At 34.5% G+C, this 14,846-nt stretch overlaps 2 protein-coding genes across 2 annotated transcripts in view; one reads left to right on the forward strand and one right to left on the reverse strand.

The window, feature by feature from the left end:
- Positions 1-6,985: 6,985 nt before the first annotated feature.
- ETH_00032250 (uncharacterized protein) lies at positions 6,986-7,321 on the reverse strand (the record flags this gene model as incomplete). Its single annotated transcript, XM_013378026.1, has 1 exon — positions 6,986-7,321. The coding sequence occupies one exon, from the start codon at positions 7,319-7,321 to the stop codon at positions 6,986-6,988; it is 336 nt and encodes a 111-aa protein (XP_013233480.1).
- A 1,670-nt stretch (positions 7,322-8,991) lies between these two features.
- ETH_00032255 (Chromosome III, complete sequence, related) overlaps positions 8,992-14,846 on the forward strand; it is a gene marked incomplete at both ends in the record, with an annotated part of 10,934 nt that continues 5,079 nt past the window's right edge. Inside the window, 9 exons of the mRNA XM_013378027.1 lie at positions 8,992-9,121; positions 9,408-9,548; positions 9,800-9,861; positions 10,050-10,139; positions 10,930-10,969; positions 11,342-11,395; positions 12,254-12,361; positions 13,263-13,297; positions 13,849-13,903. Coding sequence (XP_013233481.1) covers positions 8,992-9,121; positions 9,408-9,548; positions 9,800-9,861; positions 10,050-10,139; positions 10,930-10,969; positions 11,342-11,395; positions 12,254-12,361; positions 13,263-13,297; positions 13,849-13,903 — 715 coding nt within the window. The remainder of the gene's footprint in view (positions 9,122-9,407; positions 9,549-9,799; positions 9,862-10,049; positions 10,140-10,929; positions 10,970-11,341; positions 11,396-12,253; positions 12,362-13,262; positions 13,298-13,848; positions 13,904-14,846) is intronic.

Raw genomic sequence — 14,846 nt, forward strand, 5'->3', positions numbered from 1 at the left:
GTGCAGTAGTCGAGGAGTCTGCAGCAGCAGAAGCCGCAGCAGCACAAAGAAACGGAGCTTCTGACTCGCAGCAGCAGCAGCAACAGCAGCAGCTGCAGCAGCAGCAGCAGCAGCAGCAGACAGAAAGAAGCAAAATGAGTTTTCTGGGAAACAATGAAAATAAAGAGACTGGAGACACAGACCTGCAATCATACATTTCCTTGCTGCGGCAAACAGGGGTAAAACAGCAGCAGCAGCGGCACGAGCAGCAGCAGCTGCACCAGCAGCAGCTGCAGCTGCAGCAGCAGCTGCAGCAGCAGCAGCAGCAGCGCGCAGTTGTCTTTGTGGTCATGTTTGTAGATCTTTTAGCACTCAGTTACAGTTAATTAGTGAAGCAATTGATGAATTAAAATTTTAAATTTGATTATTAAATAATTAAATGATTAAATAAGTTAATTAAACAAATAAATAAAATAAAAAATAATCATTTTTTTAATTCTTCCTTTTTGGATTAACTGCAGCAGCTCGTAAATAAATGCAGAAGCAAAGTTGTCTTTTTGCTGCTAATTTGTGCTGCAGTCTGCAGCAGCAGCAGCACAGGGAGAGTACGAAGTTCCTGCTGCTGCTGCACCAGCAGCAGCAGCAGCAGCAGCAGCAGCAGGCAGCAGGGGGGTCCCCCCGGATGACCCGCATTCTTTGCTGCTGTTGTGGCAGCAGAAAGAAACAATGGAGCTGATGCTGGAGGCCCACAAACAGCATGAGGTGAAGAACCACAATTTAGGGTTTAGGGTTTAGGGTTTAGGGTTTGGGTGCAATACGGGTGCCTAGGGTTTTGGGGAGAGACGAAAGGGTTTAGGGTTTAGGCTTCAAAGCTTCGCTCACGCTTCACAAGTAAACCAGAGAGCTCAGAGTTTAGGGTTTAGGGTTTAGGGTTTAGGGTTTAGGGTCTAGGGTTTAGGGTTTGCAGCCTCCGCCCCCGCCTCCGCCATTAGTGCCGATGCGTTTCGGAAGATCTCCAAAGACGAGATGCAACTCCAGTCCGATAACTCTTTTTTATTTTTTATTTTAATTTCATTTTATTTTTGTTTTAATTTAATTTAGTTTTATTTTATTTTTGTTTTTATTTTCTTCTTACTTTTGTCTTCGGTTTACTTTTGTTTTCTTTTTACTTTTCATTTTCTTTTCATGTTTTTATTTTATCTTTAATTTTATTTTCTTTTATTTTCTACTTTTTATTTTTAATTTCTTTCTGTTTTCTCTGTTTTATTTCTTTATGATTTTTTGTTTCTTTTCACTTCTTTTTGTTTCTTTTATTTCTTTTCATTTTTTTATTCCTTTTTCGTCTCCTTTGTTCTTTTTTTGTTTTTTATTTTATCTCTTTTTTTTCTGTTTATTTCTTTTTGTTTATTTATTATTTTGCTTTCAATCCTTTCTTTTTAATTTCTTTTTTTTTCCTTTTGTCATATCTTTTTAATATCGTTTTAATTTCTTTTTAATTTCATTTCATTTTCAATTTAATTTCCTTTTGATTGATTCCTTTTTATTCCTTTTTATTTCTAATTTTTAATTTTAATTTTAGTTTTAATTTTTTTTTATTTTTTAATTTCAGGTGAAGAGTGCGAAGCAGCTCGTCGACTTTTTCGTTTAAAAGAAAAACTTTTAATTGAAAAATTTAATATTCCAATTACTGTGTAAGTCCTTTTTTGTTTTATCTTACTATTTTTATTTATTTTTATTTGTTTTTAATTTACTCCTAATTTGTTTTCATTTGTTTTTATTTGTTTTTATTTGTTTAATTTGTTGTTATTTATTTTTATTTGCTTTTATTTGTTTATATTTGCTTTTGTTTTATTTGTTTTGTTTCTATTTTCGTAATTCCTTTTTATTTGTTTTTATTTGTTTTTATTTGCCTTTTTTTCTGTTGTATTGTCTCTTGGATTGTCTCTTTAATTGTCTTTTTAATTGTCTCTTCAATTGTTTTTTATTTATCTCTTTTTGTCCTTTTATTATTTCTTTTTGCCATTTTAATTATTACTTTAATTACTTTTTTGTCCTTTTAACTCTGTCCTTTTTAATTCTATCTTTATTTATTTATTTATTTTTATTTGTTTCACTGATTACTTTTCACTTTTTTCCCTTTATTGTTTCGTTTATTTGTTTTATTACTGGTTAATTAATTAATTAATTAATTAATTAATTAATTAATTAATTAATTATATTTATTTATTTGCCTATTTATTTATTTCTTTCTTTATTTATTTATTTAATTTAGGGAGACACTGCGTTGTTTGGAGACTCCGAATTGGCTGAACGACGAAGTCATCAACTTCTACCTCCATCTCCTTAGAGTATACTGCTGCTGCTGCTGCTGCTGTTGCTGCTGCTGTTGCTGCTGTTGTTGCTGCTGCTGCTGCTGTTGCTGCTGCTGCTGCTGTTGCTGCTGCTGCTGCTGCTTCTGATAGTATTGGTGCTGCTGCTGCTGCTAGTATTGCTGCTGCTGCTGCTGCTGGTATTGCTGTTGCTGTTGCTGCCAGCAATGCTCCTGCTGGTATTGTTGCTGCTGGTATTGCTGCTGCTGAGGGTGTTGCTGCTGCTGATGGTACTGCTGCTGCTGCTGGTATTGGTGCTGCTGCTGCTGCCGGTATTGCTGCTGCTGTTGCTGTTGCTGCTGGTGATGCAGCAGCAGCTGTTGTTATTGTTTCTGCTGTTTCTAATCCTTTTGCTGCTGCTGCTGCACTCGTTGCTTGTTTCACGAGTATTGCTGCTGCTGTTGGTGTTGCTGTTCTTTCTGCTGCTGCTGTCGCTGCTGCTGCTCCTCTCGCTGGCACTGCCGCTGCTGCCACTGCTGGTTGCTGCTGCTGTTGCTGCTGCTGCTGCTGCTGCGTCTTTATTGCTTCTAGGTGCACATATTTTCGCCTTTGAACATTTATTGATTTATACATTTATTATTCAATATTATTATTATTATTATTCTTCACATTTTAATTTTTTTTTGATTTAATTTTTCATTTTGTTTTTGATTTTATTTTTTATTTCAGGAAAGAAACGCAAAGCAAATCGAACAGGGCGAAGAGTAAGCAGCAAAACTTTAATTGAAATTATTTTATTTATTTATTTGTTTATTTATTTATTTATTTGATTTATCTATTTACCTCTTTATTTATTTATTTATGTATTTAAATGCTTGTTTAACCTATTCAATTATTTAATTTATATAATTTACATTATTCATATATTATCTATTACTTATTTGTTTATTTATTCATTTGTTTATTTATGTGCTTATTTAATTCATTTAACTTATATAATTTATATTGTTCATAAAATTTATATCATTTATTTATTTATTTATTTAATTTGTTCCACTCATTATTTATTTATTTATACTTCTTTTTTATTTGTCTCCTTGTAATTAAACTTGTTTCCATTTTATTCAAGTTGTTTTCATTTCATTTAGAAACTTTTATATTTTATTTAAATGATTTTATTTAATTTAAATTTCCTGTTTTTTCATTTCAATGATCTTTATTTAATTAAAACTCCTTTATCTAAAATAAATCAATTTAACTTAATTTAATTTAATTCAATTCTTTTTAATATGAATTATCTTTTTTGTTTTTGTTCTTTTAATTCATTTCCAAATTCTTTAATATAAAGTGTCTCCTTTTCGTTTAAATTGTCTCTCTTATTATTTAAATAATCTTTTTAAACAAAACTAAATAAACAAACAAACAAATAAGTAAACAAACAAGCAAACAAATAAATGAATAAATAAATAAATAAATAATATCTTTTATTTAATTATCTTTTCAGGGTTTGTTCTTGTTATTTCTTTTCGACTTTTTTTTATACAAAACTTTGCGGAGGCGAAGACGCAAAAAACTCCTACAGCTTTGAAGGAGTTCGAGTGAGAATTAATTTTATTTATTTATTTATTTATTTATCTATTTATTTATTTATTTGTTTGTTTGTTTGTTTGTTTATTATTTGCTCATTTGTCTGTTTGTTTATTTGCGTATTTGCTATTTAATTATCTATTTATTGAGCTATTTAATTGTTCATTTATTTCTATTTTTCTTTTTTGTTATTTCGTTGTCTGTTCATTTATTTGCTTTTTTGTTTATTATTTATAATTTATTTAGTATTTGATATTTTGTTTATTTATTTTTAATTGCCATTTATTTATTTATTCATTTTTGTTTGTTCCTTTTATCTGCTATCTGGTTATTAATTATTATTATTATATATGAATTCTATGGTTTGATGAATTAATTGATTAATTCATTAAGAACTAGTAAATTAAAAAATAATTAATTAATCAATTAATCCATTTATTATCTCATTATTTATTATTTATATTATTTATTTGTTTATTATTTATGTATATATATATTTATTTATTTATTTATTTATTAGAGATGGACAAAACGACAAAAAGTGGATATTTTTTCTTTCGATTTAATTTTCTTTCCTCTTCACCTCGGGAGACTTCACTGGGCCCTCGGAGTTGTTGATATGAGGTAATTATTTATTTATTTATTTCATTTATTATTTGTGTATTTATTTATTTCTTTTAATTACTCATTTGATTTAGTTTGATTTAATTTAATTAATTAGCTCATTTATTTGTTTATTATTTTATTTATTTATTTGGGTTTTTTAATTTCCAACTTTCATCATTTTTTACGGTCTCTGGGCGTTTTTGATTATTTCTCTCTGCATTTATTTAATTCTTAATTATTTATTTTATTTATTTATTTATTTGTTTGTTTGTTTGTTTATTTATAATTATTTATTTATTTATTTATTTATATTTATTTATTTATTTTTGTTTTCAGAAAAGGAAAAGAAAGTATTCGTTTTTTTGACTCTTTGGGCGGCCGCCACAAACCCTTGGCGTGGAGACTTCGAAAATATTTGGAAGATGAACACAAAGACAAAAAGGGTACACAAACCCTAGGGTTTAGGGTTTAGGGTTTAGGGTTTAGGGTTTATAGGGTTCAGGGTGTAAAGGCTTTAGGGCTGATAGGGTTTAGCGTTTAAAGGGCTTTTTGGCGATATTTGCAAGATGAACACAAAGACAAAAAAGGTACACAAACGCTAGGGTTTAGGGTTTAGGGTTTAGGGTTTATGGGGTTTAGAGGGTTCAGGGTTTAAAGGGTTTAATGGTGATATGTGGATGATGAGCACAAAGACACAAAGGTGGACAAACTCTGGGGTTTAGGGTTTAGGGTTTGGGGTTAAGGTTTAGCGTTTAGGGTTTAGGGTTCAAAGAGTCTAAAGGGTTTAGGGATTAGAGCTTAGGGTTTAGGGTTTAGGGTTTAGGGTTTAAAGGGTTTAAAGAGTTTTAATGCTTTAGGGTTTAGGGTTTAGGGTTTATAGGGTTTAGCTTAAGGGTCCAGTGTTTAGGCTTTCATTTATTTATTTTTATTTATTTATTTATTTGTTTATTTTTATTATTTGTTCTTATTAGCGTATTTATTCTTATTTATTCATTTTATTTATTTATTTATTTATATTTATTTATTTATTTTTATTTAGGAGTTCCCCTCGATGAAGGAAGACAGTGGTATGCTGACCCAAACGGAGAGTCTGAAGTAAGAAGTTCATTCAATTAATTTAATATAATTTAATTTAATTTATTTAATTGATATGATTAACTAATATAATTAATCAATTAATCAATTAAATTTAGTTAATTGATTGAATTCAATTAATTAATTCATTTAATTAGATTGAATTAATGCTTCGTTGATTAATTTAGTTAAATTAAATAATTAATTAAATTAAATGAAATAATTAGTGAAGCATTTGTTGAACAAAATAGACTTTGAAGTATTTTTTGAAATAGAAGGACTTTTTGAATTCTTTTTTCGAATTCTTTTCAATTAAAGTGAATTAATTGGACAAACAATTAAATAAAATGAATTAATTGGAGGATTTGTTGGGAAGAAAAGACTAAAAGTGCAAAAATAAAATCAATTTTCTTTTTTTTAGAATGAAACTCCTCAACAATCCAACGGATTTGACTGCGGAGTTTTTCTTTGCCAAATGGCCGAATGCATTTCCGACGGAAGGGCTTTTGACTTTTCCCAAAAAGAAATCAAACAAATCCGACTCAAAATGGTATTTTTGGATCCAATTTTTCATTTTAAATTGCATTTCATGATTTTAATTCAACTCAAAATGCTATTTTCAATCAAATTCGACTTAAAATGGCATATTTCGTTTCAAGTTTGACTTTAAATGGTATTTTTATCATTTAGACTTAACTTACCGTGGTATTTTCAAACAACTTCGACCCAAAATGGTATTTTTAATCCAATTTTTCATTTTAAATTGCATTTTGTCATTTTAATTCAGTTTAAATAACGATTTTCGACGAATTCGACTAAAAGTGGTATATTGTATTTCAAATTTGACTTTAAAATGATATTTATATTTTTGTATTTTCAATTAATTGAGAATGGCATTTTATATTTTTAATTGACTTAAATGGTATTATTAATTTTAAATTTAGAAGAAAAAAACAAATTCGGCTTCAAATGGTATTTTTTTATTTCAGTTGTTTTCTGGTTTTTTATATTTTCTATTTGATTTAAAATGGCACTTTAATAATTTATTTTTAATTATTTAATGAACTATTTTGGGTTAACAAATATAAAGAAACAAGGATAAATAAATAAAAATAAATTAATAAAAGTAGAAAAATAAAAAAATAAATTACAAAACAATTGTTCTTATTTGCTGCTGCTGCAGGCCCTGGACATCACCCGCGGCAAAATCGACTACTGAACAGCAGCAGCAGCAGCAGCAGCAGCTGTTGCTGCTGCAGCAGCAGCTGTTGCTGCAGCAACCGCTGCTGCTGCTGCACTCGCTTCTGGTGCAGCACCTGACGCAGCAGCAACAACTGCTGTTGCTGCTGTAACGGCTGGTGCTGCAGCAAAAACTGCTGCAGCAGCAACCGATACTGCAGCAGCAGGAACCGATACTGCTGCAGCAGCAACTAATGTTGCTGCAACAACTGATCCTGCTGCAGCAACTGATACTGCTGCAGCAGCTGATACTGCTGCAGCAATCGCTGCTGCCGCAGCAGCTCGCGCTCCTGCAGCAACTGCAGGATTTGATCAAGCAACTGGTGCTGCTGCAGCACCTGATGCTGCTGCGGCAAGTGATGTTGCTGCAGCAACTGGTGTTGCTGCAGCACCTGATGCTCCTGCAGCAACAGGTGCTGCTGCAGCAACTGGGGCTGCTGCAGCACCTGATGCTGCTGCAGCAACTGGGGCTGCTGCAGCAGCAGATGCTGCCGCAGCAACTGATGCTGCTGCTGCAGCTGCTGCATTGTGGGAGTTGATTTGGCAAGGGTTTCTGCTGCAGCAAATCTGCATCTGCTGTCATAGTTTAATAATTTCCTAATTCTGAAAAAGGAATTGTCTTTGAGCTCAATTTGGCTGAGGGTTTAGGGTTTAGGGTTTAGGGTTTGCTGCTGCTGCTGTGGCTAGCTGCAGCTCAGCTAGCTGGATAGCCTTGGCTAGCTAGCTAGCTAGCTAGCTAGCCTGAGCTAGCTAGCTACCTACAGCTAGCTAAGCCTTGTCCCAGCTAGCCAGTCATCCAAGCTAGCTGCAGCTAGCCAAGGCAGCTAGCTGCAGCTAGCCGGGGCAGCTAGCTACAGCTAGCCACGGCAGCTAGCTGCAGCTAGCCAAGTCAGCTAGCTGCAGCTAGCCAGAGCAGCTAGCTGCAGCTAGCTACAGCTAGCCGCGGCAGCTAGCCACAGCTAGCCAATGCAGCTAGCTGCAGCTAGCCAGAGCAGCTAGCTACAGTTAGCCAAGGCAGCTAGCTGCAGCTAGCCAGAGCAGCTGGCTGCAACTCGGGAAGCAGCTAGCTAGAGCTAGCCGTTTAGCCTGAGGGATCTGGAAAGTCTCTCAGTTTAGGGTGTTGTTATTGTCAGAGGAAATATAAAATGAAAAAGAAAGAAAATAAGTCTTTTGAGCGGGTGCTCGTCTGGCTTTCTGCGGGGTGTACATACACCTGGGTGCTGGCCGCATGCATGCTCGTTCAGCTTCTTGGATTCGCAGCAAACGCCAAATTTGAATTATTTTCGAAATTGAATTCATTCAATTCATTTAATTCATTTAAATTACTTTTTGTTTCCTCCTATTGCTCCTTTTTTGCGGAAGCAGCGCCGAAGGTGAAAAGCCAGAAGTTGAGTTCCCGTCGGCGCTGCTTTCGGCAGCCTCCCGCTGCTCCGTCTCAGGATTTTGGGGGAAATTAGTTCAAATTTGGGAACTAATTTGGCTAATTAATGCAATTAAGGAGTTCGTTTTGCAATTTGAACCAATTTAGTAATTTTTATCGCTAAAAATGACCCAAATGGGACCAATTCTTGCATGCCGCAGACACCCGACCGGTCTGGTCCTGTGTACATATACCGCAGCCGGGTACACTGTAGATACACCCGGAGAGCGGATTCTTTTCTCTAAATTCCTTCAACAAGAATTATAAATGACCAAATTATGTTTTTAAAAAACTGCGCAATCGAAAAAGAGCTCCAAAAAGATCTGAATCTTGAGACTCGTTGAGGTGTCTGTACACTCCAGGTCCGCCGGGGCTGCGGATTCAAACCGCCGGTTCTTTCATCTTAAATCTGCAAATGAAGATTAATTGGACTCAATTTAATAAAATAGAACTTAATAAATCTTCTAAACACTGATTTGCTGCTGCTTCCGCAACGCCTGAAGCCCCCGCTGCATGCAGCCGCTTTGCTCCATTCCAAAAGTTGAGTTGCACACTTTGCTGCTTCTTCGAATCTTTCCAATATTTCCACTTTTCTGAAGGGCCCAAGCAGCAGCAACAACAGCAGCAACAGCAGCAACAGCAGCAACAGCAGCAACAGCAGCAGCGGCAGGAAGGCGGCTCCGGAGCGGCCGCAGAGTTTCCTCGCCGCTGCGCTGCTCCTCTGCCATAGCAGCAGCAGCAGCAGCAGCAGCTGCTGCTGCTGCTGCTGCATGCAAAATGGCAGCAAGAACACCATCGAATGCAAGTCCTTTTTCTCCAGAACTTCAAACTTTTGTTGTCACCAAATATGACCCTTTGCTGGCAATTGTGAGGGAACTTAACACGAGGCTGCAGGCTTCTGAAAAAGGTATTTTTTATTTTTATTTCTTTTTCACTTTAACTTAATTGTCTTTTGCTGCTGCTCCTGCTGCTGCTGCTGCTGCTGCTCTTGTCTTGCTCATCGTTTGAGTCCTCGTAGCGAAACAGCAGCAACAGCAGCAACAACCGCAGCAGCAGCAACAGCAGCACCAGCAGCAGCAACAGCAACAGCAGCAACAGCAGCCGCAGCAGCAACAGCAGCAGCAGCAACAGGCGCAGCAGCAGCAGCAACAGCAGCAGCAGCTGCTGCTTCTGGGTTTCCTTTTGTTTTGCAGAGCGAATGCGTCTGGAGAGAAGAGTGCAGCGGCTGGAGCAGCAAGTGATTTCTTTAGCAGCAGCAGCAGAATCGGGAACTCCATTTAAAGCAGCAGCAGCAGCAGCAGATCTCGACGCAGACGCCCCCGCAGGCAGGCATGGTGAGCCACAGAAGCAAACAGCTGCTGCTGCTGCTGCTGTTGCTGCTGCTGCTGGTGCTGCTGCTGGTGCTGCTTTTGAAACGAAGTAAAAATGGAAATCCGAAGAGTGCACCTAAGGAGAAAGGGCGAACGAATTCAATCTGAAGTAAATAATGATTTAAAAATAACAAATAATGAATTTAATGAATTATTAAATCAAATTAATAAGTTAATTCAATTAAAACAAAAATACTTTGTTTCACTTGCTGCAGCTGTGCAAGAACTGCTGGAGGGGGAGGAGGCGCTGGCGGCCCCGTGGCTGTTCTCGTGTCAGGTGAGGAAGCTGGCAGAAACGGCGGAAAAAAGCGGAAAAAAGTGGAAATAAAAGCAAAATAATAAAATATTTGCAAAAAAGAACGAAAAGGGAACTTAAAATTCGAAAAAAGCTCCAAAAAAAACCCAAAATGAACGAAATTCAACTTTCCAAACTTGAACGACGCCGCCGCTCGGGTGTATGTACAGATCGGAACCCCCACTTCTGCGCTCCAAGTTCTTCTCGAGTTCTCTCCAGATTCAACTTTGGAAATCGATTGCAAAATGTGGAAAAGAGAGGTCTGCTGCTGCTGCTGCTGCTGCTGCTGCTGCTGCTGCTGCTGTTGGTGCTGCTGCTGCTGCTGCTGTTGCTGCTGCTGCTGCTGCTGCTGGTGTGCTGCTGGTGCTGCTGCTGGTGCTGCTGCTGGTGCTGCTGCTGCTGGTGTGCTGCTGCTGCGTTTCTGCTGCTGCTGTGGTGCTGCGGTGCTACTGCTGTGGTCCTGCTCTGCTCTGGTGTGTGCTGCTTCTGCTGCTGCTGCTGTTGCTGTTGTGCTGTTGTTGGCTGTTGCTGTTGTGCGGCTGTTTCTGTTTTTGCTCTTGTGCTGCTGCTGCTGCTGCTTCATTGTTAAGGCGAAGAGATTAGGTTTTCGGGTTTTAATTCATCTTTTGCTGCTGCAGGGGAAGGAAAAATTTGAAATAGTTTTAATTTATTAATGTTATTACTAATAGTAATAATAGTAATAACATTATTATTATCATTATTATCATTATTATGTACTATTATTATTATTATTATTATTATTATTATTATTATTATTATTATTATTATTAACTTTTATTTCTATTTTTGTTATTGTTTCAAAAATTTTTAACTTGTAAATTAAAAAACGGAATATTCTTCTCTTTTACGTTTTGACTTTGTTACTTAGTTGGTTTTTATTACATTTTGTTTTAAATGCATCTAAATTCAATTTAATTTAATTCAATTCAATTTAATTCAATTTAATTCAGTGTAATATGGTACAATATTATTTATTTTATTTTATTTTTACTTTATTTTATTTTTATTTATTTGTTTTTTTGCAATTAGGAAGATCTTTGGATTTCTCTTTTGGAAGAACTCCCTGACGGTTCGCTTGCACTTAACAAAAGAAATTATTTTTATTTTTATTTTTATTTAATTTATTTTTAATTTATTTTTAATTTAGTTTTAATTTAGTTTTTATCCTTTTATTTCCTTTTGATTCTCTTTTATTTCTTTTTACGTGCTTTTTGTTCTTGTTAGGAACTTGTCATTTTTTCTTAATTTTCTTTGATTTTTGACTTCCTTTTTAAACCTTTTTATTTCTACTTATTCTATTTTGTTCCTTTATTTTTAATAATTTAATTTAATTTATATTAGTTCAATTTAGTTTAATTAATTAATTAAATTAATTCAATTTAATTTTATTTAATTTAATTTACATTAATTTATTTATTTAATTTCTTTTTTTTATTTCTAGAATTTGCCTTTCGTCGCCCGGACTCGCTGCAGCTGCTGGATTTGCGGAGGGCTGGTGAGTTTTTAATTCTTATTTTAATTTAAATTAATTAAATTAGCTAAATTTTTTACTTTAATTTAATTAATTTTTTTTAATTAATTTTTTTAATTAAATTGATTTAAATTATATAAGTCAAATAAATTAAATTAATAATTTAATTAGTTTAATTTTTCTATTATTATATGAAGCATATTTCAATTTTTTAAAATTTAATTTCTCCTCTTTTTAGTTTTTTTTCTTTTTTAATCCAAGATCTTTTGTTGAAAATAATTTACTTTCAATTTTAATTTCTCTTCTTTTTATTTCCTTAAATCCATTTCCTTGCAAAAGGACTTCCTTTGAATTTCATTTATTTTCTTTTCCCATGTCTTTCTAAAAGTCATTTCTTTGAATTTATTTCTTTTTAAATTTTCTTGAAATCCTTTTGAGTCTTTTTTGCAAAATGAAAATAAATTGTGAACGGCAAAAAGCCACTTCTAAAATGCTTTTGAGTGCACTTTGATTAATTATTTATTTCCCTTTTTGAGTTGTTTAATTTATTTATTTCTCCTGCATTTATTCTTTTGTTTCATGAACACAACAGAGTTCTTTTGCATGCGTTGCGCCCGGTGGTGTACTTACACCGCAGAAGTCCGCAGAAAAGATCCAATTTAAAACACAATAAACAGCAACGAATCGGAAATAAATAAATCCAAATAGTAAAACTAACTCAAAGAGAAAAGAAAAGAGGATAAAAGAAAGGGAAAAGAAGGATAAAGGAGAAGAAATGAGCTGCTGCGCGCTGCGGCTGCTGGGGTGTACGTACACCTGCGCGCTGCTGCTGCTGAGGTGTACGTACACCTGCGCGCTGCTGCTGCTGGGGTGTACGTACAGCTCGCAGGGCTCTTCTGGAATTCTGCAGAGGAGAAGTTCTCATTCTTTTGCGAAGTGTTCCGGGAAGAAGAGAAGCTCCAAATAATCCCACTGCAATTACTTTAGTTGGTGGGAAATAAAACAATAAATAAACAAAATAATAAAGTAAATTAAATGAATAAATTAATTAAGTAAATTAAATAAATAAATTAATTAAATACATTAAATTGAAATAGATAAAAAGAAAAAAGAAATATTCAATTTCGACGCTTCTTCCAGTTTCCGCAACTCTGTTCTGAATGCTTTTTTGAATCTTTTTGTTCTTTATGTTTTCCCCCTTTTTAATTTATTTTTTGTTTTAAATTATTTTTGGGCTTTTTATTTTTAAATTATATATTTTATTTTTCTAAAATACTTTTTCTTTTAAACGAATTTTTGAATTTAGTTGTTGCTTTTAATGCCACTTAATGTTCATTCGTTTCTTTTAAATTCTGTCTTTTCCGTTTTTTCTTTTTCTACTCTTTCTCTTTTGCATTTTAAAATTAAATAAACGCAATTAAAACTTTAAAAGGTTTTTAAAGTTTTTATTTTTAAAATTCTTTTTTTGAATTTTCAAAAAATGTCTCAAAATGGACTTTTGCTCTCCGGGGTAATTCCACAGAAAGTCTTTTCATTTTGAATTTCTCTTTGCCACTTTATTTAAAATAAAATAAAAAATAAAAAATATAAAGAAATACTAAATATAAATAAATAAATACAAATAAATAATAAATATAAATAAATAATGAATACAAATAAATAATAAATATAAGTAAATAGTGAGTATGAATAAAATAGAAATATATATGGATAATATAATTGGAAAAGAAAGATAAATCGTAATTGTTTATTTCTTTTTGAAGAATAAAAATAAGAAAAGGAAAAAGAAAATAAAACAAATTAAATACTTCAAAAATTGGTAAGTTATAATTATTTCGAAATCGGAGTTTGCTGCTTTTGCTGCTGCTGCTGCTTTTGCTGCTGCTCGCAGCCATTCTTGCTGCAGCTCTTTCGGAAGCCTGGAGCGTAAGTAGCAGCAGCAGCAGCAGTAGCAGCAGCAGCAGTAGCAGCAGCAGCAGCAGCAGGGGTTGTAGCAGCAGCAGCAGCAGAAACAGTAGCAGCAGCAGCAGCAGCAGCAGCAGCAGCAAATGAGCAAATAAGTTTATAGATTGTGTCTCCTCTGCTGCTGCTGCATTTGTCCTTCGTGCCTCTCCTCGGCTATTTACTTTTATATTTATTTACATTTATTTATTTATTTATTTTATTTACATCTATTTATTTATGATTTATTTTATTCATTTTACTTGTTTCATTTATTTATTTAATTTGTTTTGCGTTTATTTGTATAATTAATTATTTAATTGATTAATTCCACTTTTTGGTTCTCTCCGTCCTGTGGGACTTCTTGATTTCTTTTTCTTCTTTTTCCCGCTTTCTTTCCTACTGCCAAATGAAGTAAATAAGTAAATAAATAAATAAATTAATAAATTGAATTAAATTAAATTTAATTAATTAATTTAAATTAAATGAAGTAAATTAAATTAAATTAGTTTCATTATTTGTTTTTGCTGCTGCAGCGCGTGGAGGCGGGGGAGCCAGAGGCGTTGGGTCGGGTGGCTCTGGTGCTGGACGGTGGGTCGGGGTGGAGTTTGAAGTGGAAAATGAAAAATGAAAAGAAATTAAATAAAATAAATAAAATAAATAAAATAAATAAATAAATGAATAAAAAGGAACAAATGGAGCCAAAAAATGGACAAATCCGCGAAGAACGGGGAAGAGAGCCGGGCGGTGGCCGGGGAGCTCTTGCTGTTGGTTCCTTCTCGTTTTTCCGCGTTTTTGGTTCTTTTCTCCCAATTTTTTCGAATTAATTCAAAGCAATTAAAATTAATTTAAATTAATTTAAATTAATTTAAAGTATTTCGAATTAATTTGCGTTTCCTGCGCGTTCTGGCGCACTTGGCGCAGGCAACGACATCGGCTCGCGGCTGCGCGCCGGGCGCAAGCGCTTCCGCATCGAGCCTCTCAACTAGTGACCAGTGGACCACTGAGTGGTCCACTGGTCCATTTGGCGAAAAAAGAAGAAAAATGAAACAAAAAAGACAAATCTTTCTTCTAATGGACCTTTTTAACCTCCAGTTCGTCCCTTTTCCGCTGGAGTGCCGACGCGCAGCTCCAACGAGCCCTCTTGACCGCAGCTAGGGTTTAGGGTTTAGGGTTTAGGGTTTGGCTCGGGTGTACAGACAGCGGGCCACTTGTAGCCAGAAAGTCCGCCTTTTTTAAATGCAAAATGCAGAAATAAATAAACTGAAGATAAGAAGTGGAGATATATCAAATTAAATCCATTTAGACTGCTAAATGAAACAGCAGCAGCAGCAGCAGCAGCAGCAAATATTAGGAGAGGCAGCAGCAAAAGACCGTGACAAAGTTTGAAAGGAAAAGTTGCAAGCTGAAAAGCGGCGAATAAGGCCGAGACAGAAAAACCAGAACAGTTCTCTCAAGTGCTGCTGCTGCTGCAGCTGCTGCTGCATCATCAAGCAGTGCTGCTGGTGCTGCTGCAGCTGCAGCAGCAGCAGCA

This window comes from Eimeria tenella, genomic scaffold, assembly GCF_000499545.2.
Source record: "Eimeria tenella Houghton genomic scaffold, Eth_scaff70, whole genome shotgun sequence".
In the NCBI taxonomy this organism is placed as follows: domain Eukaryota; phylum Apicomplexa; class Conoidasida; order Eucoccidiorida; family Eimeriidae; genus Eimeria; species Eimeria tenella.